Here is a 19075-nt window from a genome sequence, read left to right on the forward strand (position 1 = left end):
AAGAATGCATGTTGACGCTATTTTCCCAGCGCAACTCATGTCTTCTACCAAAGTGACCTCTCTGACCCTGCGTTGTGCTCATCTCCCCCACCCTCAGACTTCCTACAGTAGCCTCATGCCCATCACAGTCTTTATACTGTGAGCTCAGCATACACAGAGGCTAAGCAGGCCTGCATATTTCACCTCTGAGATTAAATTGAATCTGACAGCTGGACTGACTAGCTGCTGCTCCAGATGTTCTTTATGTGTCTGACCAGCAAATTCCTTGCAGGTTACAATGCTTTCAAGGACTCCTCAGCCACCATTATGAACTCGAGGCCCCCCTGTTGCCGTGACTTGGCATTCATTAGTTTTGACTTGCTCCCCACAGACCTCAGCTGGTTCTGCTGTCAACAGGCCACCTCCAGTCCACAATGGGTGAGCGAGCAAGCAGACTGACACCCCTCAGTTCTTTCTGCACACTCCTGACAACCATCGGAAAAGTCTTGCACTAACCTCAGCAGCACAACTCAAGAAACCTTTTAAACATCAATAATTGACTGATGTTCTCTGGCGCGCTTCTCTGCTTCATTTGGAGAGTGTACGCATTAAATGTTGATGTTCTTCAGGGTACTGCAACACAAAGCCCAGTGTGGAATTAAAAGCACCTTTCTCCATGTGACAAGAGCTGAAATAATGTCTGGGGTCTCTCTGAAGGGAAAAGCTATTGCTTAATTTTGTGTTCAATTCCCATTGTTACATTAAAATATGACATTCAGCAAACAGCCTGAGAATGTTTACTCAGACTCGCCTTTTGATCGTGTCGTGGACTCTGCATGAAGTAATGTGGTTTTATGGCGCATTTAAACTTTGAAACAGAAAAACAACGTGTCAATAAATGGAGGTTAGTTGGAGGAGGATTGAAAACTGCGCAATAGACTTCAGGGTGAGCTTCGTTTTCTCTACTGCTGCTTCCAAGGTCAAACTCTTACCACTTTAAAGATGATATGACAAACTTGTTAGCAAAACATTTCTATTTACATACACATACACAAAATTGATAAAGTCTGAGATCATCAATGTGGAACCTTGTGTCAGCCCCAAAGATGCCTGATATCCACTGTCGTTTACATCCATTTGATTTTCAAAAACCACTGAGTGAAATGCTCAGGGAATTCAAAATGATCTTCTTTGAATAAATTGTGATGCAATGTGCAAAACAACGTCAACACATCTGAACAAATATTAACAGAACAAGAAGAGAACGAATATAAGACATGTTCCAACCTGGAGAAATTAAATTAACAGTTTGTTAAGAAATTCTACTATACAAGATATTTGACTACCATTGGCAGATTAAATGAATCGTCTGAACTTCCTTCGACCCTGCCCTGGATATTCATTATTAATTGCAGTCATGATCTATGGGGACCAGTCTGACTTTATCATCACATCTGGTGTCACTCTGAATCTCTTTTTGTTAAGTCTCCACAAAGTGGCTAATATATTGAAATGTCTAAACCGCACAACGCAGAGCAATTTAAAAATATAAAGAATACAACACCCTTGGTCAAAGGAAAACGTGTAATCCCAATTACATCTTACAATTAATAGAGCGGTGTTCTGTGCTTCACAGGTTTTTTGTACGCTGTCATGCCTTTGAAAATATCCCTGAAGCCCCTCTCTCACATATCCTCATTCTATAAATCCTTTCCACGGCTGCGTGTATACAGACCATGTACATTTCATTCAGTTTATGTGTTTGAAGAGTGACAAAGTGTAAGTGGGATTTTTGCAGTAAAGATTTATGTTACCTCAGTGGTTTTTGTTTGTTTGTTTTTTTTAGTTTTTTCACTTTAGCTTGATGTTCAGTCAGAAGCTATAAGTCAACCCACATTTTAAAAACAGTTTAAAAACTTGGTTGTCAGAGGAAAGTGATGCATCCAGACAGACAGACAGACACACACACACACACACAGAGGTTCAGAGCTTCTCTGGCTTTAGCTGAGGAGCGCTTTGAAATATTTAAATGCTTGGAGCGTTTTTAATGTAAGATTGATGGAATAGGGCCAGTGTCAGCATTGCTGACACTCACTATAGTATTTCCAGGCTTCATGTCTGCAAATGATGTTGATGATATCTATATACAGTAACTATATATGTTTATACAGTATGTATATATATATATATATATATATATATGTATATATATATATGAGAGAGAGAGAGAGAGGAATAGAGATAGATAGATAGATAGATAGATAGATATGTTTGTCAGTGGGATGGCATCCCAGAAGGTCCAGAAGAAAACATATAGTCATTAGATTCTTCTTGACATCACTTTACTTTAAAGCTGTTTACATTTAGAGATTATTTCCACAATGGAAGGTTCCTTTTCATTATTTCAGGTTGCACCAAAATGATCAGTCACATTGTTACACCCAAACAGCTTCAATTGTGATTTATTCTGGCTTTTTCCCATTGAGAACATAATGAAAACTAAATGACCGATTGGTTGTTTCTTTACTGGCCTCAACAGTTTAAAACTACCACATTTATGCTCCTCTCTAGCTCCAACAGTTTTCAGGGTAGAGAGGGAAGATGGTGCCAGAAAAAGAATCATTAATAATGGAGTGAGATGCTGGATCCTCACCACTTTAACAAGATGAAAAAAACCCCACAGCTGTTCGACCAGCACAGTGTTCTCCATTCATCCAACCAGCGAGCATAACACTCCATAGGTTGCTGTGTGATTCGCTTATTGTACATGCGGAAGACGTGTGTGTCAGCTGCATTTTGCAGAAGGAAGGAAGACAAAATGCAAAGAGACAGTAAGAAGTCCTCATCACTGCAGCATTTGATTCTGATTTTCATCTCAATCTGCACAGCAAAGTACTGCCCTCTTTTGGCTGAATAATCAAAGAACAATTGAAGCAATTAAATTATCAAGGCCGCAAACAAAGTGAGTGTTTGGCTGCATTCCTAACAAGATAAAAATCCTGGCTAGATTCCGATGGGGAAAATAAACCAACACACACACACACATACACATACATAGACTGCACCAACAGAATTTTGTTTCATTTTGTTTTATAAATTTGACCAAAACATTTTTTTAAGGCAGGAACAGGAACAAACATGTACAAACACATCATCGTTACCTGTGAGGCCTCACCTTCCTACGCACCCACTACATATCTGTATGTGCACTGTCCCCTACAAGTTCCAAGTGAGAGAGAAGATACAGGGTATCAGCTGTGCTGTGACCAAATTTAGCTTCAGCATCAATGTCAGTTTAAAAGTCAGATATATCAGCTCTAAGAATATCAGCATTAGTCAAGATGATAGATGTGGAGTCAGTGCATCTCTAGCTATCCTGCAGGAATGATTCCTGATTCATATGCTCTGTGGCATGGGACATACCTCGATCCAGGGCCCATCTATACGTCTGCCACCAGATTATCTAATGGACAACCTTAATTACAACTGTGTTCTTGGAAAGCAGCTTCTCCGACACATTTTAAAACAATCCCATTAAAACACTGACGTGCAGTGAACTTTGGGATTTTTGGTCTCCAGCTGTGGCCTACATTGTCTGGTTGCATAAATCTTTTTCTCGGAGCAGACGTATTTACTGATGCCAGTTTTAAATCAGTTTGTTTGTATGAAAGAGCAGTTCTAGACAGAAATAATTTTTTTTCAAGCAAGGTATTAGTATTTTGTGGCAAGATAGTCGCACCATGTACACTAATTAAATACTAGATTATATCTCACTACATTCCAGAGAAAATATTTTATTTATCTTAACTGCGGCCACACTACAAAAATTACTGGTTACTTTTCATAATTACAAAAATATATTAATCACAAAAACATTTGTGACTGTCTGCCTGAAAACCAAATTGCAACAACTTTAATATATTATTGGATCTCAATACAGAATTTGAACTGAATACTATTTTTGTTAAGCTGATAGTTGAAATACTTTTTATTTTATTTTCTCTCTAATGTTCGCATATTTATCCAAAGTGGTTTTGCCTGTGACTTCAGTCCTCATGTTCCAGGATTACATCTACATTCATTAATTCATTCATCTTCCACTGCTTAGCTTTTTCCAGGTGGTGGGGGGTGCTGGAGCCAATCCTGGCTCACACTGGGTGAGGGTGGGCCCTGGACAGGTCACCGATCCATCACAGGGCCAACACACAGAAAAAAACAACCACTCACAATCAGTTCCCCACAGCCAGATGGATGACAAAAATTCTGAATGGACCTTTTTTTTTTTTTTTAACTCCTGTAGGTGCTGATGAATTAACAGTTAGGGGAGTGTAAAACAATTTAACACATAATAATGCCTTTGCATTCAAACAGCATAGAATCGTGGTGGTCCCTAACATGACTTGGATCTGTATCCTTTCCAAACAGACATAAAACTGCCCACAAAATGAATTCAAGTTACAGGGAACTACATTATTTATGCCAATGAATAATGTGCACAATCTGTAATGGAGATCTGATACCAAAAGAGGTCAGCAGACTCCTTTTTACAGGAAGGCAACTCATCATCATTTGTTAATTCAACAAGATAAAATTAAAGCACTATTACTTCCAATCCATTTACATTCTTATCATATGCACATATAGTTAAAATTATAGTATTGAACTGCTTCTATTTTTAAAATCAATCAAAGCTAGTATATTTGCTGTTAGTCTGTTAGTGGACATTACTGCCTAGATTTCAGATACATTATTTAAAACCACATGATTATATTTATGGGATGGGATCTGCAAAAAAAAAAGAAAAAAAAAAAGTATTATTAATGAATCAAAATTCCTATAATAAACATGTTGAATAGTGTTACATAAATTTATGTTTATGTAAATGTTAAATTTATGTAACTAAAAGGAAGATAATTATACTGTTGATGAAAGCATAATGAAGAGCAAAAGCATTTTTTCCAACACAGTAGGTTATTTTAAATTACACTTTGGTTACCATGGGAACAGCTTTGGAAAGGAAATGACCTGCTTTCCTCATCAAAACTCACCAAATAAATCTTTTGCTGAATTGTTTTCCTGCTGACTCTTCCACATTGGCGCTACATAAAATATTTTGATAGACTAAATCAGATTAGTTTAAAACTGTACATTTTGGTATTTGTAACTCTTGTTCACTTTTTTGCTTGTCATAATAAGATAAAATGCATGTGGCCACCACTTAAAAGTCAAGTTAAGGAAGTAACTCATATGCTGATTAATGACTCCCTTTTATTTGCGTCCTTTTTTTGAGAGCAGTTTCAGTAGGACTCAAAACACAATTGGGAGAGAGAGAGAAAGAGAAAGAATGAATGTCTATGAAGTCATCCATCAATGTGCTATTTACTGCAAATGCAAATATAAAGTACATACACTGTATATTTACTTGAATTAGCTATTCACTGTTTATTTGCCAATAAATTTTAAATTAGAGAAGATCTGAGACTCCTCCTTAGGGGAGATACCTCCTATCAGTCCTCCCCCTGCTGGAAGAGTCAACCTTTCTCTTGTCTACATCAGAGGCATTTCAGCCTGGTGACAAAAGCTATCAACACTCTGTGGACTTGGACTTGAGCGTTGTGATTTTTAAATGTGTATGGTTATATTTGCTCCGGTAAGTTTCATTTCTCTAATCACGGATGACTTGTTTTGATTTTAAATGAACCCTGCTTAATTTACTATGTAATGAATGTTTCATTGTATCAATAACATCCAAATGGGATTTTGAAAATTTTAAATTGATTCAATCATTCCATGTTTTGCAAAAAGAAAGAGGTCTTTAAGAAATGTCTGGTAAAGCCACCACTGCACTTTGTCCATGCAACATTTGATATCTGTTCAAGAGTAAAGAAAAGTTGTTAATAGTAACTGACAGAGTCACCTCTCATTTTTAAGATGAATATTCTACAAGTGAGTTTTATTATGATTTATGCCTCTCACTGCACCACTGTGGCCACCCTCCAGGGCACAGCAAGCAGCTCTGTTTGTTTTCTTCCAACCTTTAAATTATTCAGCTTTTGCTTTCAAACCAATTATAAATCTTAATAGCCTTGCCTGCAATTTAGTGACAGTTATACATTATGCAGAAAGCCACTTACAGTACTCAGTCTGGATTAAGTAAATGGGTGACTTACCAGTTAATGATGTTGTTCTCTCATGTTTGTCTATTTTCATAGATTTTTGCCATCTGTGCTTTTGCAACATGTGGAGGATACAGTGGTCATCTCCGGGTTAGAGTGGACTGTGCAGACAGGAAGAGCAACCTCAGCATCAACATTGATTTCGGTTATCCTTTCAGGTAAACGGCCATATAAATGTTTTTCTGGCCTTTGATCCACCCAGATCATTTGTTTCCTTTGAATATTTAATTCAGGAGTACCAATGACCTATAAAATACTGCTGTTTTTACGCACTAATTCAATATTTGACAGTTAGATAAAACTGCCTGGCAATGGATGAAGATTTTATCAGACACTCAAATGTATCTTTGACTGGTTAGGCAGCAGAAGATGTTGCACCGCTGCAGGTTGTCAGGCTGAGTGGTGAGGAGTCCTTTCAGTCAGGACTTATCCTCTGGCGATCCCTGTGATATTACTCTAATTTACCACCACACATTACTTGGCAGCATGTGTCTGCAACTTGATGTATTGGGCTGGAGATCCATTAAAAAGCTAATATCAAACAGAAAGCCTTTATTCCTTTGCATTTACTGTGTGTACTGCACAACTTCCTCACACTGACAAAGACTCGTTTCTGGAGGAGAAATATATTCTACTCTTATCATTCCACTAAACTTTCATAATGAGATTTCACACCTTTAATTCCACTTCATTGGATGTGATTGCTTATAATAGACTGAAGACTGACTTTGGTTCATCCAAATGAAATTGGCCATGATTATCGTTTGTGCGCTGTGCTCTGCATGTGGTTGTAAATGCAAACTCAATGACACTGTGGCGCAGTCGTGTAACAGTGGGATTAACCATCCCCTGTGCTCCATGCTTCAGTCTTCAAGTGATGGCCAAGTGTCTAATTAACACTTCATCTGGCTTGACACTGGCGCTTGTTTGTTAGTTTAGAGGAAACCAGTATAAACAGCATTACATTTGGAAGAATACAAAGAGGGTGGCTCCTGAGGGGAGTATGTATATTACAATATGAGGAACAAAGCAGTATCTACCTTTAGAGTCTTACTCACAATGTGCCATTACCAACCAGAAATTGTTTCTCACATTTAAAAATAAGGTATTACAGGTCGTGCGTAGCTGGCAATTTGGCAACCCTTTTTGAGTTTTATGTATGTCCTTTTGTATCCCACATCAAATTCACAATGACCTCATGGCAAAGTTGCATTTTTCTTGAAAGGTGCTCTCCAAGGGCTGTTGAACGGCTGAGAGCTAACATGGCATTATTCCCAGAGCCAGTCGCATATGTCACCTTACAACCAGCTCTTTTTTGAACTCACTGTTAACCTCCTCCTTCCCTCTTGCAGGTTACAACAAGTGCATTTCAAAGCTTCCCTATGCGAGGCTAAAAGAGAGGAGATTATTTTCCTGGATGGCGACTTTTCTTCAGCTGCTCAGTTTTTTGTGACTGTGGGCGTTTCTGCTTTCCTTTACTCTCTACTGGCAACCATTGTCTACGTCTTTTACCAGAACAAGTACCTGAAGAACAACAGAGGTCCACTTGTGGTGAGTGTGTTCATCCCCTTAATTTCTGTGCTTAGTTTTAACTCAGTACTATAAAGGGTGACATTATTGAGTCTGTATGACTTTTCCTCTGCTTTTGTTCCTGGAAGGATTTTATTGTGACAATCATCTTCTCCTTCATGTGGCTTGCAAGCAGTTGTTGTTGGGCCAAAAGTCTTTCTGATATCAAGACAGCCACAAATCCAACACAGGTGCTCCTGCTCATCTCGGCCTGCAAAGCTCAAGAAAATAAATGTACGGCTGTCCAGGAGCCTCTCTGGTCACGTCTTAATACATCTGCGGTAGGTATTCAGGCCATAAATGAAGCGCTGCACAAACACAAAACTCGATGTAACAAACCATTCATCCACGCCCCTAATCTGTCTCCAGGTTTTTGGTTTTGTTAATGTGACCCTCTGGATTGGAAATATCTGGTTTGTCTTCAAAGAGACAGGCTGGTACAAGACAGGTCAGAGATACCCGACCAGGAGTGTTTCTGGGAAACGATCTAGTGAAATGCGACAGCGACTCTACAGTGAAAGCAGTTTCGACCAGCCCGAGGAGAGTGTTGGTCCTCAGTCCTCCGGACAAGACCGTTTGAAACAGTCATTGGGGAATTTTGGTCAGCAGGTCCACAGGCAAGCGAGCCTCAACCAATCACATGCAGACTTCAGTTTACCCCAGACATATCTCATCAACCAGTAAACTGTGACAGGGAGAATAAAGTGGCCTCACAAGGACCAACAAAATTTGTCAATGAGATGTAATTTTCGTTTGGTATTTGACATTCCTGCATGACTATGAAATAAATTTGTCATTGTCTAATTTCTATTTCGGTTAGTCCACTATGCCTCTACCACAGAGTATGTTAATTATTCCAAATCAATATAAAAAATACTGAGTGTAATATTTACACTGGAACAGTGTAAATGTAAATACAGTGTTGCAGTATTTTACTTTGCCGTAGAAGTACACAGAATAAATGCAACACACTCTGGCAAATAACCGTACTGGGATATGATGAAACAACACAAGCGGTGTATGCACCAAGGAAAAAATGAATTGTTGCTTAATGTATTTAGTTTTTACCTCTTAAATTTAAGTTTTCATACTGCTTAAATACATAAGTGTGTTCAAAAAAATTAATGATTGAGGATTAAAATTTTCAGTAGTAGTAACACGGTTGTTGCAACATGGTATCAAATTATTTTCAAAAACAGTAGATTGTCTAATTTGTTGCCTGTACTATGTATTTTATTGTATTGTACATATTATTTATGCAGAGTATAAGTAATATATATCTAATGAATGTACTAGAGTTCTTTCTATAAACAGTTCATGATTGTATGCTCTCTTCCCCTTTGTCATTGTTCATGAATTTCCTGATATTATAATCCAAGTGGTTTCTTCAGTTACTTTGTCCGTTCTTTTTAAAACTGACTTCAAATGGACAATGTATGCTCATTCAGTGGATGTTTATATCCTATGCTTTTTTTTCTGTAAATACATCTATTGTCAAATTTTATTATACTAAAAAAAAAAACAAACTAAGATGCTATAATTTAGATGTGCAATATGTTTAAGTGCATTTGTTGCATATATTGCGTGTCACTCCTTTTGTCCCTCGGCATTACACTGTTCATTAAAGCTGTAATTTAAAAATAAATGTCAATTGCACAAAATTCATGAAACATAATTCGAAACCAGAGCAGTGATTGGGGGATGTAGGATATTGGGTGTCTAAGATTGGTTCATGTATTGAATTTGAAGTTTCGTTTTGCAAACCTTTCTTTAGGGATACTCAGGTTTTCAACAACTCAGATCAAGTATGTACATCCACTGTGGTTTCTCAAATATGATCAGAGCTGTGAGTCTTTTCTCTTCTATGAAAGAATACTGAAAAAGGAACGTTATGGAGATAGCAGTGCCGACATTAAAGTGTGTTTCATATTGTGTATCAGGATTATCTCAATTGGAAATGCCAAAGAGATCATCTCCCAGCGTGTTCGTTTCATCCTGTCTGTGGCGGTTAACTTAAGAATTTACTGTAACTTCAAACCAATATACAAATTGAAGAGAATAAAATCTGTTGATAATAGGCAGTTAGGTTTGTCTTCATGGGCTCGCCAGGCTTTGGGTTCTTGAATACAAACAAAGCCTGAGATTAAATTCAGTAATTCAAAATGTGAAAAATAAGCAGTTGGTTATTTGGACTTGAGCCATAAAAAAACTATCATATTTATATAGTGGCTTAATGTTACAAAATAAGCTGCTTCTTTGATTCTGATGATTCAGATGATTCTGTTCGTGGTTTGGTTTTGTGGTCTCTCCCCCCCCCCCACCCCTCCCCTTTGTTTTTTCTTTGGCTTCTCCTGTGGCAGCAAAAAGACAGACTGACTATATAACCCTGGTCTTCACTCCATCGCTCTGCCAGATGATTCCATTCCATGTGTCTATCCCTGTGCTATCCATTGCTGCTCCAGTGCCTCAGTGTGTTTGTGCTCTCTCTACATGCTCAACCTGTTTCCTGCCCGGGAAAACTACGCCACGCCAGCCAGCTCCCTGCCTCCTCAGCCTGTTTGTTGTTAACGTTAAAACTTCCTCACACTTTCCATCAGTCTCCATCTCTGCTTTAGGATCCAAACCTAAACTAACTGCCAGACAACATTTACCAACAGTTAAAAGTTTACATTTCATGAAATGAAAACTGTTGATGAACTTAGTAGTGATGATTGTCAAAAATCCATCTATGAGGAATTCATTCAAAAGGACACTCATAAAGAGTACTACCACCACCACAGTAGCACAAATAACATGGCAACACTACCATATGGACCCAGCAACATGTTTGTCTATCCTAAAAGAGGAATCTTCTTAAAAAGTCTGTTACATTCCTATGAATTTTTCTCCACTGACAAGCTGATATAAATTTAGTTTCACAACAATCACAGCAATATTCATATGCTGTATTAAAAATATATCAATGCACTTCCCCTTTAGTGAAGCTAAACCACTTATGCATTTGCATCCAGCAGAACTCTTGGCCTCTTCCAGGAGATCTGAATGCCTGGAAATATATTCAGTACATGCCAAATTTGTCATTAAGGCCTCTGTTTACTGCTCCTCCCATCTGATCCGGGCAATTAGAACAAAGAGAGGCGACTCTCATCCCTGCCGGCTCCCTGACAGAGAGACTAAGCACATGCAGGTGTCCACAGCAGCCTCTTTGAAGAAAATTACAGTGTGTGCCCACAGCATGACAATTAGGGTCAGATTATCAGCAGGAGATAAAGGCTTACATCATGAGATAGATGGCCTTTTGGATATAAAAGAAGGGTGTATTTACATGTAATTAATGCCCTCTGAGCTCTAACGTGTTATAGATTGGTGTGTTACATTCATTGCTGATTATGTACAATGTACAGTTGTGTAGAGTGTTGTGAGATTGTATTAACACACATATGGAGCTCATTTTTCACTTCTCTCCTGCAGGAGGCATTATCCACCTGTCTTATAGTAGTAACTGAAAGCTCTAGAGCAGAGAATCCTGCTCCTTGTCATTTTAAGCTTTTACGTTTTTGACTTTACATTTATCTTTATTTTTTTTTATCTAATTTATATAGTTTGAACATAAAATCTCAGTAAGTTGCTTACTACACAGACGTCAGCAATTACGTAGGCCTCAGGGGGGCGGTATTACATCACAACATGTACACTTGTGCCTTATGGGCTAGAGGATTCTCACTGCTCAGGTGGCCTGCTCATAACAGTAATCATGTACATTGCGAACCATAAAGAAACTTTTGAACTGAAATTTGGATGGATTTGTTTGTTTTACATGTTAATAACACACATGATCCTAAAAGGCATGCAATATGCTGTGGAAGTGTGCTTATTCCCATGACATATCAGTTAACAGTTGATTGTCGAGGTAAAGGATTTTCCTTTAATGTGGACAGCTTCAGAGGTCAGCTTAATTTTCTGTGAATAAAAAAAATATTAAAATGCAGGTAGAGGAAAACACTCCTGTTCCTTGGTGTACTCTGAAACGTGTCAGAATTTGGCAGTGGACTGTTGTCTGAATTACTGTTTATTAGGGCTATAGTAGTTATCCACTGTTGCAAAATTGATGTTATATTCCTATTGCCAAACGTAACACAAGGAAGGGGGTTATTGTGCGATTGCATTACATATCACCTATCATATGAAAAACTAATTCTAGGAAGTTAAGGAAAGCGAACAAAAACTTCTGAAATAATCTAAGTACATCTAAGACTTAAATACAAGCAACCGACTGGTCCAGCATGCATGAATCCTGTTTTAAGAATAATCTCTCAGATTCAACATATTGTAGTACAGAATTATTATTTCTGTATGATGCACTGATTTGTTTATATCTTAATGTTGAAGCAAATAAAAGTTTATTTACCTACTGAGTACTTGAATCCATTATGACTGTCATAGTCTATATTTTTGTTTGAAAAAGGTGGCTGAATCTAATGAAATGCACTAAAACGAGAATTTCAAAATGTTAATACAGCAGATTAGTGGAGTTGTGCTGTAGCATGCTAAATCATCTCTATAAAACACTGAAATGATAGAAGATGAAGTCAGGCTGTTGACTGTTCTGTACCTTTCTAAAGACTGTCACATTTATTACCTTTGGTTATGTTTTATGTAAATATGTCCAGACTAGCGTGACTAGCTTAGTAGCATGTAGCAGCTAAAGTCATAGGTGGGGCTAGGGAGGCTAGCTTAAGCTGCTAACGTTAATATTCGATAAAGACAAAAACAACTGCTACGCTGATCGTTTCAAACAGCAGCCTAAACCGTCTTAAGATGGTGGCTGACCGCCTTCGTGGCAGCGAGCTCATTTGCTCACATGCAGCCAAAAAGCTTCAGTGAAATAATCGCACTGCTCATGTCCACCTCACCTTCATGTCTCCGGTGTTTGGCCACTGAGCGGGCCGGTCGGCTGCTGTGTTCGGAGCCAGTGGGTTTCCGCTCAAGGTTTGGTTCATTTTAGGCATTTAGCTTCGAGCACTTCGTCTTCCGTCTGCTTTGCCGCCATCCTGTTTCTCTGCAGGTAGCGCTGATTGGCAAGTGACGTCATCACACGAGGGGGCGGGGCACAATGGGACATACCGGTCTACGCATCGGAACATTCACACAACATAAAAAACAGCTGTTCCCAGTATATACCTCCGTTGAAATCGTCAGCAGCAAAAGGGACAAATTTACGATTTCCGGTTACTATTATTACCATCACCAGCGCATTAATCAAACACACGATGGACCATTTTCACGAATTCCGCATTCCACTAACCGGAAGTCGTCATAGTAGGGATAAACAGTCAAGCACATTGCCGTGTGAAGGTGAGGCAGCATATTTCTGTGTGTCTTATTGTTTGTCTGTTGTGTGAGTGATGCATGTAAGTGAATTTCCCTCAGGATATTTGATATATATCATATTAATAATATTTATAATAAACATATATATGTATACAGATATGGGCGGGGCCCAATGTCCAATGACTTGTTTGGGGAATTGAAGTTCAAGCCAGTGGGAACATCTGGGGGCGGAGTCGGACATCCAACCCCGCCCTGAGTCTGCTGTGGGGACCCTCTCAGATTAGCTGACTTCCGGCCACCTCTGATTTTCTGCCTGATCTTTAGGAGGAAACAGGACGTCCATACACCACTGCATATCAATGGGGAGAGGAGGTCCTGCTCTAAATTCCTGGGCACGCACATTTGAGGACCTCTCATGGACGACAAACATCCATGCACCAGCTAACTAGTTACTTCCTGACAACACTCAGGAAGGAAAACATGTCAAAACACCTCTTGATGTCGTTCTACAACTGCACCACTGAGAGTTTCCTCAAACACACATCCTGGTGTAGCAGCTGATAAAAAGTGCAGAGAATCAGAAAGTCCGCAGAGAATATCATAAATCAACAGCTACCTGCCCTGGACACCATCTTCACCTCCTTTTTACTGAACTCTACACACTACAACATTAATGCATTAATGTGCAAATACACTTATATATATATGTAGGGGTCCAGCTGTATCAGCTGTGTATTTTATTAGGTTTAGCTTACTTTCGTTCCTGTCCTATGTGGTATGTCCTGTTTTATTTTGAAATGCTGTTCCTTCTGCCCACATCCTGTCACGTGTCCCTCCTGTATGATAGCCTGACTTTCCCTCATGTGTGTTACTTGTGCCTTGTTGCCATCCCCTCCTCCTAGTGTTTTTAAGTCGTGCTTCCCTTCCCCTTCTGTACTAGACCTGTCTTTTCATCAATTGACACCAGCCTTTGATTTCTCATTGTGAACTCCAGTGTACGGCTGCATTTGTTTAACAACCTCAAGCCTTGCCTTTGGGATTTTGTACAGCTGTTAGTTTTCTGGAGGATACCTGTTTTTGTTTTTTGTTTTTTTGACTTAATCCTTATTTGACAGCTTTTGATTTTGCACCGTCTCCCCTAGCTTGTGGATTAAGTCTCCTTGAATGTTGAATGTGCCAAACGTAACAACCACACCAGTAGTTTTTTTTATGCATGCATTTAATATCTGTTTTCTAGACATTTTTTGTTTACAAAATATGTACATGACATAATGACAGAGGCTAACAAATATGCTAACCTTTCATAAATATACAAAGGTGATTCTTCCACACTCACTCATCCAGACACGGCACAAAATTTCCATCAACATTTGTTCAAGAGAATACTGCATGCTGTGTTTGAGAGACACACATTGGCAGGTATTATGAACTTTTGTTTTTGTATTATGTATTCATGTATTATGTACATTTGTTGCTGGAAAGCTCATTTGTCTGTACATTTGCTTATTTTCTTTTCACTCTTGCAATTCAGAATCAGGATGACATTAGGAATGTGGATATCTGAAAAAGTATTTTTACTCTTATTCTTAAGAGGCAGTGGAGACCTCTGTCTTGCTGGTTGATACTGAGGTCTCATCTTCAACCATGCCGCCCATTCCAACTGTAGTGAGCATGCAGTTACGGAACTGAAAATGAGAAAAAAGATAAGATGCCAGACAATATAATTTATACATACATTGCGAATTATAGATATGCACAGTGTCAGTAAAATGTGTGGACAGTGGGAATGTAAATGAATGTAAAAACTATTTAACCAATTGGAATAAATCAGGATAGCTCAACAAATCAATGAAATTGAATGAAATTACAGTTTCAGAAAAAGCACATAAAAAGAATTAATTTCTTATAAATAATGTAAAAAAATACACTTTGTATTTTACAATAAGTGGTCTTATCTAATAGCTAATTCATCTTATAATAAGTTTTATGTGTAGTTTAATGATTTCTGTTTATGGAACAGTAAATTATAAAATAATATTCCTTATAGAAGCATATGGTAATGACCAATAGCATTTTCTGATTACTGATTATTACATTTTGCCATTTTCTTATTAAAAATTAGAAAGATCTATTGCTAATCAGTGAAATATAAGCCAGTGTTTAAACTTTTTAACTCCTTAAACAGTGACTTATCATGTAGAGGTAGTTTCCCAGATCAGAATCAGAGATCGGTTTCTGAAGTAACACCGGAGTAACACTACAGTGATAAACTGACCTGTTTGTTCATCAGCACATAGATGACAGGATTGAACAAAGCCGAGCTCTTTGAGAAGAAGGCAGGAATAGCCATAGTTGTAGCTGAGAAGGCAGCTCCCTTGTTGAAGAAAATCCATGCAGCAATGCTGGCATATGGTGTCCAGGCCACAAGGAAGCCCAGCACCATCAGCACGCACATGCGTGTCACTTCCTTCTCAGCTTTTTGGGTGGATGCAGAGTCCTGCTGCTGGGCTGCAGCCTAAAATGTGTTGAGGGGAAGTAACCGCATTAGATTATATTCCATATGATACATATGATTATTCCAGTTTCTCACAGCATTTTATTTTCTAACATCTCGGGGGTTAAGCGGTTGAGTGAGGATATTATGATCAGATGAATTTATGAAGTGATAACGACAATTGTTAGTTAAAGCTTAGAAAACAATATCATCCCCCAATAGGCTGAATAGTTGAGTAAGAATAGTCTTTTGTATTTTGCACTGTGCAAAAGGAAATTTGTAGGAGGGTTAGGGTTAGGGTTGATCTAAGAGGTGTGGTCCTTGAGAATGGCCTCCTGTGTCCAGTAGGTAAGTTTGACACAATATTGATACATAGACATGTTTGGGGCAGGACTCTGATCGTGTTTGGTCATTCTAGACCTGATTGGACAATGTTTTCTTGAGTTATGAAGATTTTCTTTTTGATGGCACAGCCCCAAAACTCACCGCACTGCCACACCAAGCAGGAAAAAGTAATTACAAATATTTTGATAAGGAGGAGGAGTTCATTAAAGTACAATGCTAGAAATCACAGAAATCTCAAAATGGCCAACTTTCTGTTAGAGTGAGTGTATGAGCCCAAAAGACTTTTTTGTGCAGCTCGTCATGATATATATTTGTACCAATTTTCATCCAAGTACGTCAAGCCTGAACAAGTGGTTCAACAAAAGGTGGAACCATGAAGCCATATTTTGACATAAATTTATGCAACTAATGAAATATCGAAATTTCACTCATTCATCATCATGCTGTCCGAATTTCAGGTTTTGGGAGATGTCCCCAAAAAGGCTGTCGATTTGGTGGAAGAAAAACAATAAACCCTACTGATGCAACAGGGCTCTCGCACTTCTGGTGCTCAGGCCCTAATAGAAAATATTTTCTAACAGTACATCTGATTCACATGGTGCTTTTCTGTGTAGTCAAGGACACATTGCAATAGGAAAACAGTAAGATATATTGTATATATATTAATATGGAAGTTTGGGGGAGTTTATATGTGGATGGCAATCACACTACATAAACTATTGCTTCACATATAATAGCGTCTTAAAGACAAGAATGTAAGACTTACGGCTTTGACTGTCAGCACAAGGCTCCCATAAGTGAAGAAGATCAGGAAAACTGGGATAAAGAAGTGGCAGACGAACATATATATGACGTAGGATTCATTGTTGTAGCCTGGGGCCAGAGTGTAGTAGTCTGGTCCACAAGAGCACTGCAGACCCTCGGGAATGTACCTTTACAAGAACAGAGGAGTACAGAATTGAAAATCATTCAGTATTAAACAGCTGTTTCAAAGCTCCTTCAGCTGTGGTTTCAATGATGCTGGCATTGTTAACATCTGTTGCATAAAAGAACATTAGTCTGTATCTGTTAGCTTATTTCTATTTCAAGATTTTCATTCAGAATCAATAAGACATGCGGAAGGGGCAGAGGGAAGGAGTGTAGGCTTTCATCAAAATGCATGAGAGTTAGATAAAATATAATGTACTTTTGCTGATAAAATTACCAAACAGGACTAAAGGAACTGTTTAGATGTCAATAAGAAATAATAGCCTAATTGCAATGCATTTCATTAAAGCACTAGCCTTTTTACCTTTGATACTTTGAGTACACTATATTATTTCCTTACTTGTGTATCATTTTGAATGCAGGTGTTTAACTTTTTGGGGTCATTATACATACATATATTGTAACTACAATATTAGTTTAACTGAAGTTAATATTCTCGCTATTTGTGATTGTTTAAGGGACTAATATGGATTATTTTATCTTGTTGCTGCTTACCACCATTGAAGAAAGTGAACAAAGACGTTATTCTCCAACTTTTTTAGTAGTCACAAAGTTTCTCCATAATTGGACAAAATTAGTTGTGGTCATGTTTACATGTACAATATCCATGTAGGTTAAATAGGATCAATACCCCTTCGTAATCTAGAGTGTGGATTTGTCAAAACTCTATAGCTAATATATTTACATTTAAACAGCTGTATTGTTGAATTTTCCTCATTCTGTATCAGAATTCAAGAATTCATCTTGTTGTGATCATTACAATTAGTTGTGATTTTATGTGTTATGCTTTTTTCCCTTTTCTATTTTGTAGTTTTAACCTGAGTCAAATCTTGTTAACAACAGAGGATAGACTGCCCTTTTGTCAAGCCTGTCTTCAAACACCACCTCGATGTGTGTTTGTATGCTGTTAGGAAATGCTTATCAGTGTGAATGACCAAGCCCTGTTTTACTGTATGTGTGGTGACTACTGTTTCAAATTGGCTTCAAAGGTTGTGAATAATCTTTGTTGTGTTGTTCTTCTGAATAGTTCAGAGCGCTAATGCATTGCTGCAGATGTTTGATATGTACATTACCTGGACCAGCCAGCCAGTGGGGGGGCAGCACAAGCGAGAGCCATGATCCACGTGAAAAGAACTCCAGCTCCTGCATGACTTCCAGTGAATTTGAAGCTTCCCATGGGTTTGCAGACAACAATGTATCTCTCAACAGCCAGGACAACCAGAGACCAGAGAGCGACTTCGCCTATCAGGCGGTGAAAGAATAGGAACCATATGTTTATGACACTCTAGCACTATTCAAAGTACTATCAGTGAAACACTTTTCTATAACAATGTACTAAAATGCAAGAACACTGAGCATGTACCTCCCAAAGTAGCCATGAACCCTTCAACTGCGCAACCCAACGGTCCGAAAACAAAATAGCCATTGATAGCAGTGGTGAATGTAATGGTGAACCCAAAGCAGACCATAATAAGTCCAGCCACAGCCAGGTTGACCAGGATGAAGTTAAGAGGTTGCCGGAGCTTCTTGTTCTGAGCGGTCACCACCAGAGTCAAAGCGTTGATGGGGAAGCCAGTGCAGATCAAGAAGAACATGTAGCATGCCAGCAATTTGTATTGCCATGGATCCCCCAGGTAGTACTGTGGATATTCAAAAGGACTCCTCACAAGCCCCGTCCTGTTGTTCATGGGGATGTAGAAGTTCTTTCCCTCTGTGCCGTTCTCCATCTTCTCCTAATGACAGTGTGTCTTGTTTGCCCAATGTAGCGTTGAAACCCTCTGCAGCTGATTGCCGGTCTCAGTGTCGGCTTTATACTGTCCAAAAGGATTACAGAGGGATTGAGAAGTCTTTTGGGTAAGCCTCAGTAATTCATCTTAACACCACATAATTATCAAGTTGGTTAGGTGTCAAGTAATGAAAGTCAGATAAACAGGCAACACAGAAAGACAACCATTTTTTTTTTTACCTGATTATCCAGGATAATCTCACACTTCCTTCCACTTTCCGCCTTCGTGTAATCATCATCTGCAGACGAAAAGTAGGTTGTTGTAGTAGTAGGTTGTTTAAAAGCAACATTGATTGGAAGTTGGAATGTTACATGGTCTTCTTTACATGTATACATCTATGTCATGTATTATCACATTTTGTGGCTGTATTGTTTTATTCATGTATTCATGTGTTTAGTGAGTTGTAG

The 19075-nt window shown here is 38.5% G+C and overlaps 2 protein-coding genes across 2 annotated transcripts; one reads left to right on the forward strand and one right to left on the reverse strand.

Annotated features, from left to right (window-relative positions):
* The first annotated feature begins 5605 nt into the window (after positions 1-5605).
* Positions 5606-8408, forward strand: LOC115044008 (synaptoporin-like). Its single transcript, XM_029502828.1, has 5 exons — positions 5606-5629; positions 6192-6313; positions 7508-7706; positions 7814-8005; positions 8094-8408. The coding sequence occupies exons 1-5, from the start codon at positions 5606-5608 to the stop codon at positions 8406-8408; spliced, it is 852 nt and encodes a 283-aa protein (XP_029358688.1).
* A 6233-nt stretch (positions 8409-14641) lies between these two features.
* Positions 14642-18608, reverse strand: LOC115044224 (green-sensitive opsin). Its single transcript, XM_029503145.1, has 5 exons — positions 18245-18608; positions 17955-18123; positions 16661-16826; positions 15331-15570; positions 14642-14740 (listed from the first exon to the last, which is right to left on the reverse strand). Exons 1-5 carry the CDS (start codon positions 18606-18608, stop codon positions 14642-14644), a joined length of 1038 nt encoding a protein of 345 aa, XP_029359005.1.
* Positions 18609-19075: the final 467 nt, after the last annotated feature.

This window comes from Echeneis naucrates, chromosome 5 (genome assembly GCF_900963305.1).
Source record: "Echeneis naucrates chromosome 5, fEcheNa1.1, whole genome shotgun sequence".
NCBI lineage: Eukaryota > Metazoa > Chordata > Actinopteri > Carangiformes > Echeneidae > Echeneis > Echeneis naucrates.